The 15805-nt window shown below is 42.3% G+C and overlaps 1 protein-coding gene across 1 annotated transcript in view; it reads right to left on the reverse strand.

Moving 5' to 3' along the window:
- LOC126281271 (von Willebrand factor A domain-containing protein 8) overlaps positions 1 to 15805 on the reverse strand; it is a 261118-nt gene that overhangs the window by 182481 nt on the left and 62832 nt on the right. The window contains exon 9 of the mRNA XM_049980095.1: positions 9048 to 9254. Within this exon, the coding sequence (XP_049836052.1) occupies positions 9048 to 9254 (207 nt within the window). The remainder of the gene's footprint in view (positions 1 to 9047; positions 9255 to 15805) is intronic.

Consider the following 15805-nt stretch of genomic DNA (forward strand, 5'->3'; position numbering starts at 1 on the left):
AAAGGATACAAGAAACAGCAGATTGTTCACTACTGGAAGAACAGACAAGCTTTCGAAGTGGGAGTTCCTGCTCTGAACATATATTTGCTCTCTGAAACATATCAGAAGAATGACATGATGGAAAGGATAGACTGCTACTCACCACACAGAGGTGCCTAGCAACCTATCTTTTTCATAGTATTATTGTTACTCCAGCCTGGACTTTCCACTTTTTGATAATATAATAAGGCACAAAACTCAAGTGCCCACTGCACCTAAACTTTATTGATTTTAAAAAGTATTTGACAATACATACTGAGAATATTTGTGGAATGTTGTAAGCCAACATGGAGTTCCTTCCTGACCACCTACATTTACATTTACATGCGTGTTCCACAGTCTACCACATGATGTGTTGTGGAGGGTACCCTGTACTACTACTGCAGTGAAACCCCACTTTTACACTTTTCAAGGGACTTAAAAAAAAGGTGTAAAATGCAGGAATATGTAAAATGTGGAAATAATGTTTTAAGGTGTATAAGTTACCCCCTTGCATTTTTGCACTTTATGTACGATATACGAACATAACAAGCTTCAAAAGACTTGTCAGGGACTTGTTTATTATCTAATAAAGGTTTATTACCTAATAAAAACTGCTGATCTAACTGGAACTGATAACTGTCTGAGAAGTAGGAATGTTTGACTCAATTTCATACATCATAATCAATGTTTCTGAAAGCCTGCAGCTGTCATTCATCATTTAAATAATGAAACACTGCACTAGTTATGCATTTTTTCATGCTTAGCATGACGCATTTCGAGAATTTTTTCTCATTGACAAGTGCAAATATGTGTTTTTCTATGTCTCTTTCACTGTAGTTGTCTTTTTGAGGTTATCACATACTGTGCCTCCTCAGTTATGTAGAAAACCACACACAAGCAAGATATCACTCACATTGTTTGTTTATGCAACAACACAAAAAACACATATGTAAATACTGCACTTAACAACGAGGATAAATTTTTGAAACACATTTTGCTCAGCATGAAAAAAATTCATAACCAGCACTGTGTTGAGACTAAAAACATTTGGGCAACACAAAAGTGAACGATGGTGTCAACTAGCACTCCAAGTGGCCAAACACCGAAACATGCTAAACATAGTTCGACAAAGGTGTCATGATGATCACAATTATCACAAAACTGTGTTTGAGCAGTAGAGGCAGTTTGGAAATGGTTGTGATTGGTCATAATATCTTCATTTAAACAAACCTAGTTACTCCCATCAGCCACCACGCCAAGTAAAGCTTGGCAGCAGTGGGAGATACGGCACGAATTGTTCCAACTTTTACATGTTTACTGGTTCAAATCCGCTGAGTAGAGTGCCATGGTGTCAAGAAACCTAACCACATAATATTTGTAAACACTACAGGATGGACAGTGTCATTTTTTCTCCACAAACATTTGCATAAATTGTGGGAAAATTATAAATATGTTGACACAAAATCGGGTGCAAATTACTATTTTGGCCATAGGAAATTTGACACGAATGATAAAAATGTCGTAAACAGTGGAAAAACATTAATTCCGAGAACATAAAAGCAGAGCTATACCGTAGTCATTTTCTCCTCTGTTCCACTCACAAGCAAACCAAGGGAAAAACTATTATCTATGTGCCTCCATATGTGCCCCAGATTCTCTCATCTTATCTTTGTGGTCCTTACTAAATGTACATTGGTGGAGTATAATTGTTCTCCAGTCAGCTTCAAATGCAGATTCTCTACATTTTCTCAATAGTGTTCCTTGGAAAGAATGTCATCTTCCCTCCAGGGGTTCCCAATTAAGTTCCCAAAGCATCTACATAATACCTTCATGTTGCTGAAACCTATTGCTTCAATGTCTTCCTTCAATCTGAACTGGTGTGGATTCCAAACACTTCAGAAGTACTCAAGAATGGGTTACACTAGTGCCCTGTACGCAATCTCCTTTATGGATGAATCACACTTTCCTAAAATTATCCCAGTAAACAGAAGTCAACCATTTGCCTTCCCTACTACAATCCTTGCATGCTCATTCCATTTAATATCATTTGCAACATTACACCTAAATAATAATCAACATGCCCGTGTCAAGCTGTACACTACTAATCCTTTATTCAAACATTACGTTTGCTACTCATCGCCATTAACTTACATTTTTCTACATTTAGAGCTAGCTGCCATAACAAATTTTGTCTAAGTCATACTGATACTCCTACAGTCACATCTCTTTGATATTTTCAGAAACTTCCATCTAGAATTGAGTTGCTGTATAAGAACAGAATGTAGGAACACGCTCTTCTTTAGCATTCTGACAGGTATCAGGCAAGGGTCCATTTTTGTGATCACTCTTTTTCATATTACTCATAGATTTCATAAAGAGAAAAACTATGTACAACTCCAACATAGAGATATGATAGAATGAGCACTCTGTGCTTACAGATCTGGTTTTTGCTGATAACATTATTCTTCTGGCAGAAACACCACAAGGTTTACAACTAATGTCAACCAAGTTAGATGGAATGGCTAGTTATGTAGGGCTATAGCTCACGTCGTGTAAGACAGCGCTTCCATGCATACAGGCAGAGCAGTGAAGTGACGAGAAATGGGCACGTGCGGCAGCAGAGAGCGGGCAAACAAAGACCACATTTCCGAACTGCATTGCTGGGGACAAGTCAGGCTCATTTGCCTATGGTACATAGTATTATACATTCAGGTCTATGAGGGGAATAGTAAATATTAAAACCAATTTCCACCAGTCATCATGAGAGAAATATTAATTCAAGTCTTGATAATATTGTGTCCATTGCTCCACAGATTTACTCCGCATGAAGTCGGGAGGCAAGAACAGCTGACACAGATTTGTGAAGACGTGAAGTACGTTTCTCAAAAATGACAATTGTCTAACAGCAAGATAATTGAAACTGCTTGCAATAATTATCATTTATTGTGATTTGAATTGTATTATAAGCAAACATTTAATACACAACAAAAGTAACTTCGAGCACAAACTGAAATCATGATATTTGCTCGACAACTGCTTCTACTAAATAGAATTTTTAAAAATGTGTATAAGATATGTGTATTTATGTGTTTGACTGTATTCAAGCATGATCACTGTGCATAAAAAAGCATTAGAGCTAAAAAAGACTAATGGAAAGACTGTCATAAAGGTGGTCAGTAAGTTGTAGTTTTTGCTGTTAACGAGTGTAAACTAACTTGTTCGACATTACAGTGAGAGACCACATTTATAATCCCTTGAACAAGCAAGCAATTAACCATGATCTGTGAAGAACTCCAGAGAATGATACCTGGTAACATCGAAGACCAAAGATATCTCGAAAAGTAACAGTTACTGTCATTTTAGCGCCTAATCTAGTTCGTGGCTTGAAAATGATGGGGATTTAAACGTGGGATTGTCGGACTTTAGACGAATTTATCCAGCTGCTTTCGATCGTGTTATTAGAGCATACAACCTGGTGGGAGGCACTTAACTTCTCCTTGGTCAATATGTTGAACAATACAGTCTGCATAATTCAAAGGATAAAAAGTCCTAATCAAAAGGCTAAGAAGTTCTCATTATTATGTATGCAACTGATATGTTGACAAACACATTTTTTAAACCACAAGTCTTTAAAACTAAGAAATATTATCACTTTGTTCCAAGGTCCACATCGCAATACCACCATCACTTCTATTTGAATATGTTTCCAAACAATATGATGGTAAATTTACGATGATAGGTTCAAGGCTTGTATCCATCGTCAAATTCTTCTTTCTGAAGCTTTTCAGTATGCCGCACAGACTCTGCCCACACTACATGGGATGTTGCCTACTGCCTCATGCACAAGCGATTCAGTGAATGTTATATCCTGAATGTCCCCCCCCCCCCTCTCCGACAGCCTTATCCTTTGCACAAATTAATTCAACAGGGCTAAACTGACAGAGACACTTGGGCAAACACAAAACTGTGTGACCCCATTCATGTGCAAGGAAGTCAAGTTTGTACGTTCTGTCATGTGACTTGTGTAAATTAATGACCTGCAGGAGATCAGCACGAGTCTGGTTTATACTGCGCTTAATATTTTTATTTTTAAGCCAGGGAAAAATATCCGCTTTTCTGGTGTTTATAGTTGGTGTTTTCTCTGTAACAGTTGAATTATAATTCACAATGACCGACTTCGAAGCAAGGTATGACAAGAATTGTGAATCACGTCACAAAACTGACAGCGTTCATTTCCCAAAGGAAGTCACTGCTGTTTTTCTTACACATAAACACAAATTTACTCTCAGAAACAAAACCAGAAGAAGAGTCAGCATGCAGATTAATTATCCAAGAACCTATTCCTATGAAAACTCTAAAACGGGCAGTAGCATCACTCATTTTCCAGAACTTGATGAAGGGCTTATCACTGAAGCTAGTTTTCTCCTGCATAACTGTAACATGTTTTTGTGATGTCAGGCATTCATCATTCACATGGAGCATTTTAAAACAACGTTGTTAAAACCATCCCTTTGTGTTACAGGTTCATTGCAATTTCGATACTTTCCAATCGAAACAAAATCAACTTTTTCTACAGTTCCAACAGCTCTAACACTTTCGTTTGCAATTTTCTTGAAAGTTCTCTTGTTGACACCACATGGTTCTAGAGTCCATGCTTGTCTTCAAATGTCGACAGTAGGAGACCTGCTTTCAAATTCAAGTTCAAAAAAATTATAAATGCGGTATATAATCCCCCCCATCTGCTTGTGAAATATTTCGGATTTATTGCCGTCACCTTCCTTCTTCTTCTTCTTCTTAATTGCACTTAAACATTTACAGATAGAGATTCGCAACTATACTGCTACACAAAAAACAAAATACAAAAAACTGATAGCTGAATGAATAATTCGGTTGTCACGAAGTACAGCAACAGTGAAGCATGTAGGACCGAGATTCTCTCTGTCTAGCTGTAACTTGCTTGTAGCAGCTCGGAAAGAGACTGAATATTATTGGCTGCCAGTGGCTAGGGGAGGGGGATGCGCAGAACGGCTAGCGAGCTTCTCTCTGTCTAGCTGTAACTCGCTTTTAGCTGCTCAGAAAGAGATTGAATATTATTGGCTGCCAGTGGCTAGTGGAGGGAGATGCGCAAAACGGCTGAAAACTGGGTCGCCTTCCAACATGAGGTGGACTTTAGTAAAAAAACAGTGAGAAAGCATGAAATGTACATAAACAGTGAAAATGTGTTTACTGAAATTATAGTGCAAAAGAAAGTACAAGATGTTGACCAACTTCCAAATCTGATCAGCCTAATTGTAAGAATGGGAACACACACATAGGCATCAGCAGCAGAACTGGGAAAGCTTCTGCACTCTTCCAGTACATGTGATCCATATGGCAAAAGTATGTCTAGAAAATGTTTTCTGTATTCCTCAATCATTTTACCAATGACCATTTAGCAGAGATGCTGAGTCGCAGATAGGCACAACGAAAAGACTGTCAGAAAATGAGCTTTTGGTCAAGAAGGTCTTCGTCAGAGATAGAATATACATACACACATACTGATGATGTAAATAAAATAGAAAGAAACTTCCACATGGGAAAATATATTAAAAACAAAGATTCCAAGACTTACCAAGCGGGAAAGCGCCGGCAGACAGGCACATGAACAAAACACACAAACACACACACAGAATTACGAGCTTTCGCAACTGGCAGTTGCTTCGTCAGGAAAGAGGGAAGGAGAGGGAAAAATGAAAGGATGTGGGTTTTAAGGAAGAGGGTAAGGAGTAATTCCAATCCCGGGAGCGGAAAGACTTCCCTTAGGGGAAAAAAAGGACAGGTGTACACTCGCGCGCACACACACACACACACACACACACACACACACACACACACACACACACAGACAGACAGACAGACACAAGCAGACATATTTAAAGGCCTTTAAATATGTCTGCTTGTGTCTGTGTATGTGCGGATGGATATGTGTGTGTGTGTGTGTGTGTGTGTGTGTGTGTGTGTGTGTGTGTGTGTGTGTGTGTGTGTGTGCGCGAGTGTACACCTGTCCTTTTTTTCCCCTAAGGGAAGTCTTTCCGCTCCCGGGATTGGAATGACTCCTTACCCTCTTCCTTAAAACCCACATCCTTTCATTTTTCCCTCTCCTTCCCTCTTTCCTGACGAAGCAACTGCCAGTTGCGAAAGCTCGTAATTCTGTGTGTGTGTGTTTGTGTGTTTTGTTCATGTGCCTGTCTGCCGGCGCTTTCCCGCTTGGTAAGTCTTGGAATCTTTGTTTTTAATACATACACACATACTCACGCAAATGCAACTTTCACACACGGCCGCAGACTGCAGTCGCATGTGTGTGAGTTGTGTTTGCATGAGGGTGTGTGTATAGTCTGTCTTTAACAAAGGCCCTGTTGTCCGAAAGCTCATTTTCTGACAGTCTTTTTGTTGTGACTGACTGTGACTCAGCACCTCTGTTATATGGTGAGTACAAACTATACTTTTCATAGTACTGTTAAAGTCCATCCTGGATTTTCCAAATGTTGAATCTTACCAGTGACCATATATTCATGTGAGAACTGGAAAATTTAAGTAAAATCAGCACACTCCCAGCCCACAATGCTGTATGCTCATTTCCATTTTTAGCACTCAAGCTCAACATTTTCCACTATCAATGCTTGAGAAAAATTTGGAAGATCAGTTTCTGTGTTTCAAGTTATTAAATACTAAAATAGTCTGCACAAAACAGTTGGTGAAAGAAAAATGAAGCCTTCAGGGCATGTTCTACACGCAAAAGATGGAAGACTTCCCCAGCACTTTTGGGGAAGCTGTGGATGGATACAGAAGTAGAGGAAGACTTCGTAACACCTGGCAACAAATTTTTATAAAGAACCTTCAACACATGGACATAAACTGGAAAGAAGCTGAAAACCTGTAGCTGATTAAGTTCGCACAAGGAAATTTGTTACCCGATATGCAGTTTAGCGTTGGAGGAACTAAGTCAATGTTAAGTCTAAATTATCTAACAAATGTGTGTGTTAAGAGAGACAATTTGAATTAAATTGTATTATTACTCTGAAGTACTTATTGGTGGCAGCAACTCTATTAGAACTTACAGATACTGGCTGATACAAATCAATGCTGAACCAGGGTTTAGAAATTGTGGTCACAGTCTAAGAATATCTGAAGTTGTCACACAAACTAACTTCATTATCTCTGTACATTATCTCTGATCAGCCTCCAACCTGCAGATAGCTCTCCATTGCAGCCAGTCAGATAAATAATGCCTTGACACAGCCAAGCTGCTTATCCCACTACCTTCCTTCACCTACACAACACTAACTGCTGTCCAGCTCTCAGAAACATTATTGTTGGCAGAGCACATGTGGTAATTGGATAGCACTGCCCTAAAATGCATGTAGTATTTTTGTGCAGCACTACTGTGATAACAACATATTTAGCTGTCTTGTCAATTTCTTTATGTTTTGTATATTAAAAACAAAGATTCCAAGACTTACCAAGCGGGAAAGCGCCGGTAGACAGGCACAACAAAAAAACACACAAACACACACACACAAAATTTCGAGCTTTCGCAATCGGCGGTTGCTTCGTCAGGAAAGAGGGAAGGAGAAGGAAAGATGAAAGGATGTGGGTTTTAAGGGAGAGGGTAAGGAGTCATTCCAATCCCAGGAGCGGAAAGACTTACCTTAGGGGGAAAAAGGATAAGTATATACTTGCGCGCGCGCACGCACATACACACACACACACACACACACACACACACACACACACACACACACACACACACACATATATCAATACATACACAGATACTCCACCAAGAGTGTCTTTCCGCCGTCCACCTAACCTTCGTAACCTCTTGGTTCATCCCTATGAAATCCCCAAACCACCTTCCCTACCCTCTAGCTCCTACCCTTGTAACCGCCCCCGATGTAAAACCTGTCCCATGCACCCTCCCACCACTACCTACTCCAGTCCTGTAACCCGGACGGTGCACACAATCAAGGGCAGAGCCACGTGTGAAAGCACCCACGTGATTTACCAACTGACCTGCTTACACTGTGACGCTTTCTATGTGGGAATGACTAGCACCAAACTGTCCATTCGCATGAATGGACACAGGCAGACAGTGTTTGTTGGTAATGAGGATCACCCTGTGGCTAAACATGCCTTGGTGCACGGCCAGCACATCTTGGCACAGTGTTACACCGTCCGAGTTATCTGGATACTTCCCACCAACACCAACCTATCCGAACTCCGGAGATGGGAACTTGCCCTTCTATATATCCTCTCTTCTCGTTATCCACCAGGCCTCAATCTCCGCTTATTTCAAGTTGCTGCCACTCATACCTCACCTGTCATTCAACACCATCTTTGTCTCTGCACTTCCGCCTCGACTGACATCTCTGCCCAAACTCTTTGCCTTTAAATATGTCTGCTTGTGTATATATATATATATATATATATATATATATATATATATATATATATATATATATATATACAAGCAGACACACATGTGTGTGTGTGTGTGTGTGTGTGTGTGTGTGTGTGTGTGTGTGTGTGTGTGTGTGCGCGCACACGCGAGTATATACCAATCCTTTTTTCCCCCTAAGGTAAGTCTTTCCGCTCCCGGGATTGGTATGACTCCTTACCCTCTCCCTTAAAACCCACATCCTTTCATCTTTCCTTCTCCTTCCCTCTTTCCTGACGAAGCAACCGCTGGTTGCGAAAGCTCGAAATTTTGTGTGTGTGTTTGTGTGTTTTTTTTATTGTGCCTGTCTACTGGCGCTTTCCCGCTTGGTAAGTCTTGGAATCTTTGTTTTTAATATATTTTTCCCATGTGGAAGTTTCTTTCTATTTTATTTACATCTTTATGTTTTGTGCTAGTTACTGCAGTCTTTATGTTACCTAATTTATATAAACCACTGTATAGGCATAAAATTTTCTGTGTTTCTACAGGATACATTCTCTGCAACGAATGTGTCTTTTCACATACATACATACATACATACAACTATTACCTGATACAGAGCAATGGGCTCTACATGGTATCGCAGTAAACCAGCCAACCTGGACACAGTAGCTGTCTTCCCACAGCCTCGGGGTCCCACTAAGCACAGATCAGAGGCAAAGTGAGACTGCAGAAGCTGCGCCACCAGCTGCTCCTGGTAGGGTGTTGGGATGAAACTAGCAGCCATAGGAACATTATTTCCATTACCATGAACCACCTGTAACAAATTTTGTGACCCCAAATTATAACTAAATACATTGGCATGAATTTTATTCTCATCTGACAGCCACATTGAAAATATTATGCTAAGTGATGAGTAACAAGCAATGATAATGATACGCAAAACTGTGACAATGATTTTAAGTACATCTCAAAATGAATAGTTCACAGTGCAGAAGACAAGAAAGACTTTACATTAAGCTTATCCCTTATGGATATTGTAGAACACCATGACTGCATATTAACTGAATATAAATATTGATAACTGGGATCAGTCACTTGAACAATAAGCAAATATTTCATAAGTGACTAGCAGTTATATGTAATTAATTACCATGTGAAACTAAAACACAGATGACCAAAATATCACTGGGAAAAGAACTTAAGCTCAAAGTCTTTGTGGTTGTAAATAAGCAGACATAAACACCAGATAAAGATCGAGGAAAAGCTGCATGCTACCAGCAATCACCACTCTCCAAAGAAAAGTTCTGTTCTGAGGACATCGGTGCACTGAGCGGAAGCCGTTTCAGATGCTGAAAGCCTTCCAAAGAAACAGAGCCACTTACGGCTACAACAACTGCCAGATTCCACAAGCCATTTTGTCAAAGAAACATAAGCCGAAAACATCCGAGGAGGGCATGAAGAAGCTTGTGTTCTTGCTGTTCTATGGCTCTATAACAGGAAAGATTAGCTAGCTTCTAAAGAAGCATAAAATCGATACTGTTTTTGGGGCACCAGCTAAAATTTGACAGCTAATGAGGCCTGTGAAAGACAGTTTTGGACTCAGAATGCCAGGAGTATATAAAATACCATGTAGGTGGTGACAGTTGTATATTGGATAGACTGTACGAACTATTGAACAGCGCCGTGTGGAACACGAGAGATGTTTATGCCTATGGTATCCTGAGAAATCAGCGGTGGTGGAACATGCTTTAGAAAACAGACGGTGAACTGCATTTGCTAAGACATCTGTTATTATACGGAGTATTAGTTTTTGGGACAGTGTTATAAAACAAGTGATCGAGTTAAAAATTTCTAACAACAACGTCAATAAAGACGGTAGTCATTGGACAGTTGAAGTGGGCATGGCGAGCGTGCAATGAAAACAGCTACATAAGGACGAAAGCAGCCATCATCTGACAGTCACCACCTGACAATGGCTGAGGAAAACTTGGCCGAAAACTCATGAATTTTAAACCAGTGGAGATTGGAAGCCCAAGAAAATTTTATCAGTACAGTATATTGAAATGTTCAGCACAGGCCATGAGCATGTATAGGACCTATGACTCAAGTTTAGACACGTACCTAACAGTTCATAGTGGGGGGTTCCTCCATGATATAAATTCAATGTAAAGAAACTTCTAAGGAAACAGAGATAACTACATAATAGGTATAAAACAAAGCACAGGGCTATAGATAGAAAGATGCTGAACGAAACACATTTGGTTGTCAAGAGCGCATCGCATGAAGCCTTCAGTGACTACCGTAGCAGAATATTGTCAAATGATCTTTCACAAAATCCAAAGAAATTCTGGTCATATGTAAAAGCTGTAGCAGCACTGAAGTTTGTTTCCGGTTTCCAGTGTGAGACAAAAACTGAAATTGAAGGTAGTAAAGCAAAAGCTGAAATGCTTAACTCTGTTTTCAAATGTTTCTTTACAAAGGAAAACACAGGAGAGTTGCCACAGTTTAATCCTTGTACACTGAAAAGATCAGTGAAGTCAGTATCAGTGGTGTTGAGAAACACCTGAAATGGTTAAAACTGAACAAAGCACTGGGACCTAAAGGAATCTGTAACAGATTCTATATTGAATTTGTGGCTGAGTTAATCCCTTTTCTAACTATAATCTATCATAGATCCCTCGAACAAAAAACCATGTCCAGTAGTTGGAAGAAAGCACAGATCACACCCATCTACAAGAAGGGTAGTAGAAGTGATCCACAAAATTACCGTCCAATATCCTTGACACTGATTTGGTGTAGAACGTTAGAACATATTCAGAGTTCAAATCTAACGGAGGAACCTTGAACAGAATGACCTTCTCCATGCCAACTAGCAAGGAATCTGAAAACATCAATCATGTGAAACCCAACTTGCACTTTTCTCATGTGGCACACTGAAAGCTTTGGATCAAGGCAGACATGTAGAAGCAGCGTTTCTCGATTTCTGAAAAGAATTTTAGTCAGTACCGCACCAACGCTTATTGTCAAAAGTATGATCATATGACATATCAACCGAAACTTTAGACTGGATTGGTGACTTTTTGGTGGGGAGGACACAGTATCTTATCTTGAGTGGAGAGTCATCATCACATGTAGAAATAACTTAGGGTGGGTCCCAGAGAAGTGTGTTAGGACCTTTGCTGTTCATGTTGTATATTAAAGACGTTGCAGACAATATTAATAGTGAAACCATGGTTTTTGCAGATGCTGCAGTAATCTATAATGAAGAAGTTGCATTAATAGTTAGTCAGAACTGATAAGATATCAGACTGGAGCAGAGATTATTATTATTATTATTATTATTATTTTTAATTTTTTGTGGCGCGCATCTACAATGGTCATTAGTGCCCAGACTAAGTTATGAATGCACCGCGAGACACAAGGTTAAAACAGCAACTAAAAGGGACAACACTATAAAAGACGTATTTACAGGCATAGGATTTAAAAAAAAACTGCATAATCAAATGTCCTTAGACAGGTTTGTCAAGTTGATAAAATGAAGAACGTGAGTAGCTGCTCCTGGGTCATCCGCTAAAATGGCATCCAGAGTACATGGCACGCCAAGATCGAGACGCAGTGTAGTAAAATCCAGACAGGATGTTAAAATGTGGCAGACCGTTAGCAACTGCCCACATGGGCAGAACGGCACCAGCGCAACTGTCAGCAGATGGTGATGGCTGAACTGGCAGTGTCCAATTCGTAACCGGGCCAAAACGACCTCCTCCCACCGAGAAGGGTGTGAGGAGGACGTCCAAGCCGCGGGAAGAAGTTTCAAGGCCCGAAGCTTGTTGTCCGTAAGTGCAGCCCAATCAGCATGCCACAGCAATAAAATGCGCCGACAAATGACCCTGCTACAATCTGATGAAGGGACACAACAAGAAGCCGTCCGAGGCTGGAGAACCACAGCCTTGGCCACGGCATCTGCAGCTTCGTTCCCAGGGATACTGACATGGCCAAGAACCCACATAAAGCTAACCGGAGAACTGTCATCCACCAGCTGCTGAAGAGAGCATTGGATCCAGTGCACGAAAGGGTGAACCGGATACGGATCACTGAGGCTGTGGATGGCGCTCAGGGAATCAAAGCAGATGACATAAGAAGAATGCTGGTGGCGGCAGATGTAAAGAACAGCCTGGTAGAGGGCAAAGAGCTCAGCTGTGAGGACCGAACAATTGCCATGGAGCTGGTATTTGAAACTTTTTGCCCCGACAATAAAAGAACACCTGACCCCATCATTGGTCTTAGAGCCATCTGTATAAATGAAGGTCATATTCATGAACTTCGAACGAAGTTCGACAAAACGGGAGTGGTATACCGAACCGGGGGTAACCTCCTTTGGGAGCGAGGTGAGGTCAAGGTGAACGTGAACCTGAGCCTGGAGCCAAGATGGCGGGTGGCTCTCGCCCACTCTAAAGGTTGCAGGGATTGAAAAATCAAGCTGTTTAAGGGGGCGACGAAAGCGAACTCCACGGGGTAGCAGGGCAGAAACATACAACCCCAAATTGACAGTCGAGAGAGTCGTCAAAAAAGGAACGATAAGACGGGTGGTCGGGCATTGACAGTAGCCGACAGGCATACCGACAAAGCAGTATATTGCGCCGGTAGGTGAGAGGCAATTCACCACCTTCAGCATGAAGACTCTCGACGGGACTAGTATAACTCCGATCGCAAGACGTAAAGCCCGATGTTGTATGGAGTTGAGGCGGCATAAGATGGACGGCCGTGCAGAGGAGTATACGAAGCACCCATAATCCAGCTTGGAGCAGACGATTGACCGATATAGGCGAAGTAGGACAGTTCGATCCGCTCCCCACGACATACCACTGAGAACACGGAGGACATTTAGAGAACGGGTACAACGGGCAGCCAAATATGACACATGTGGAGACCAGCTAAGTTTCCTGTCAAATGTAAGACCTAAACATTTTGTTGTCTCCACAAATGGGAGAGCAACGGGACCGAGTCATAGGGATGGTGGGAGAAACTCTTTGTAGCACCAGAAGTTCTCGGCAGAAAAACGGAAGCCACTGGTGACACTCCACGAGTAAAGACGGTCAAGAGAACTCTGAAGACAGCGCTCCAGGAAACATGTACGCTGCGTGCTGCAATAGATGGTAAAATCGTCCACGAAAAGGGAGCCTGATACATCAGCTGGGAGGCAATCCGTTATTGGATTGATCGCTATGGCGAAGAGCTCGGCGCTCAAAACTGAGCCCTGTGGCACCCCATTCTCCTGGCGAAAGGTATCTGACAGGACAGAACCCACACGTACCCTGAACTGCCGATCTATTAAAAAGGAACGAATAAAAAGTGGGAGGCGACCGCGAAGGCCTCATGTATGCATGGTGCGAAGAATGTCCGCCCTCCAACAGGTGTCGTAAGCCTACTCCAAATCAAAGAACACAGCCGCGGTTGGGCGCTTCCGCAAGAAGTTATTAATAATGAAGGTCGACAAGGTAACCAGATGGTCAACAGCAGAGCGGTGCCTACGAAATCCACATTGTACATTGGTAAGTAGGTGTCGAGATTTGAGCAGCCAAACCAAACGAGAGTTAACCATTCGCTCCATCACCTTACAGACACAGCTGGTAAGTGAGATGGGTTGATAACTGGAAGGCAAGAGCTTGTCCTTCCCTGGCTTAGGAATTGGTACAACAATAGACTCGCGCCAGCATGCGGGAACATGTCCCTCAATCCAGATGCGATTATAAGTACGAAGAAGGAAACCTTTACCCGCAGGAGAAAGGTTCTTCAGCATCTGAATATGAATAGAATCAGACCCTGGAGCGGAGGATCATGACTGGGCAAGTGCTTTTTCGTGTTCCCGCATGGTGAATGGGGCATTATAACTTTCACGATTCGAGGAGCGGAAGTTAGGTGGCCTAGCCTCCTCTGCCTGTTTTTGGGGGAGGAAGGCAGGCTGGTAATGAGCGGAGCTCGAAACCTCTGCGAAAAAGCGGCCGAAGGCATTGGAGACATCCTCAGGGGCCACAAGGACATCATTCGCAACCGTCAAGCCAGAAACTGGTGAGTGGACCTTAGTGCCAGATAGCCGGCACAGGCTACCCCAGACAACATAAGAAGGAGTAAAACTGTTGAAGGTGCTTGTGAAAGCAGCCCAGCCAGCTTTCTTTAATAATACAACGACACTGCACATGTAATCGTTTATAATTGATACAATTCGCCTCTGTAGGGTGGCGTTTAAAGGTGCGTAAAGCACGTCAACGAGCACGTAAAGCATCTCTACATGCTGCAGTCCACCAGGGGACCGGTACGCGACATGGAGAAGAAGTAGTGTGAGCGATGGAATATTCAGCAGCAGTGAGAATGACTTCCATGAGATGTGTGACCTGACTATCGCAGCTTGTGAAGGTTTGATCCTGAAAGGTCACCCTGGAAGAGAAGAGCCCCCAGTCTGCTTTGGAGATGTTCCAACTAGTTGAGCACGGAGAGGGGGTATGATGTCAGAGATGGATAACACAAAGGAAGTGGTCGTTCGAATATGTATCAGAAAGTACATACCACTCAAACCGGCGTGCAAGTTGGGCAGTACATATAGAGAGATCTAAATGGGATAGGTGTGAGATGTGTCCGAAAGAAAAGTAGGGGCGCCAGTATTGAGGCAGACAAGATTGAGCTGGTTGAAAAGGTCTGCTAACAGGGAGCCCTTCGGGCAGGATGCTGGAGAGCCCCAAAGGGGATGGTGGGCATTGAAGTCTCCAGTTAACAAAAATGGTGCAGGTAGCTGAGCAATAATTTGCATCATGTCTGCCCTGGTAACTGCAGACGACGATGGAGTGTAAACAGTACAAATGGAAAATGTAAAAGTGGAGAGAGTAATTCGGACGGCAACTGCCTGCAGGCCGGTGTGCAATGTGATGGGATCGTAGTAAATATCATCCCGGACCAGCAACATAACCCCTCCATGAGCCGGAATATCTGCCACAGGGGGTAGGTCAAAACGCACAGAGGTGTAGTGTGCCAAGGCAATTTGATCGCATGGGCATAGCTTCGTTTCCTGGAGGGTTACGACAAGCGGACGGTGCAAGAGGAGCAGCAATTTTAAGTCCTCCTGGTTGGAGCGAATGCTGCGAATATTCCAGTGAATAAGTGCCATCGTGAGAAGAAAAAGATGATGCAAGAAGGGGTCACCTCGAAGGCCGCTGAGGGCCTGGCTTCGAGCGAGCACTGCCGCTGCTGTCAGTAGGCGGACAGTCATCGTCCATTGGTTCTATAGGTTCATCGGCCATCTTGTTAAGATGGCCGGGAGGGGGAGCTTCCTCCGCCGGTGAACGGCCAGATGTTCGGCTACCAGCGTTGCAGCCA

This window comes from Schistocerca gregaria, chromosome 7, assembly GCF_023897955.1.
Source record: "Schistocerca gregaria isolate iqSchGreg1 chromosome 7, iqSchGreg1.2, whole genome shotgun sequence".
In the NCBI taxonomy this organism is placed as follows: Eukaryota; Metazoa; Arthropoda; class Insecta; order Orthoptera; family Acrididae; genus Schistocerca; species Schistocerca gregaria.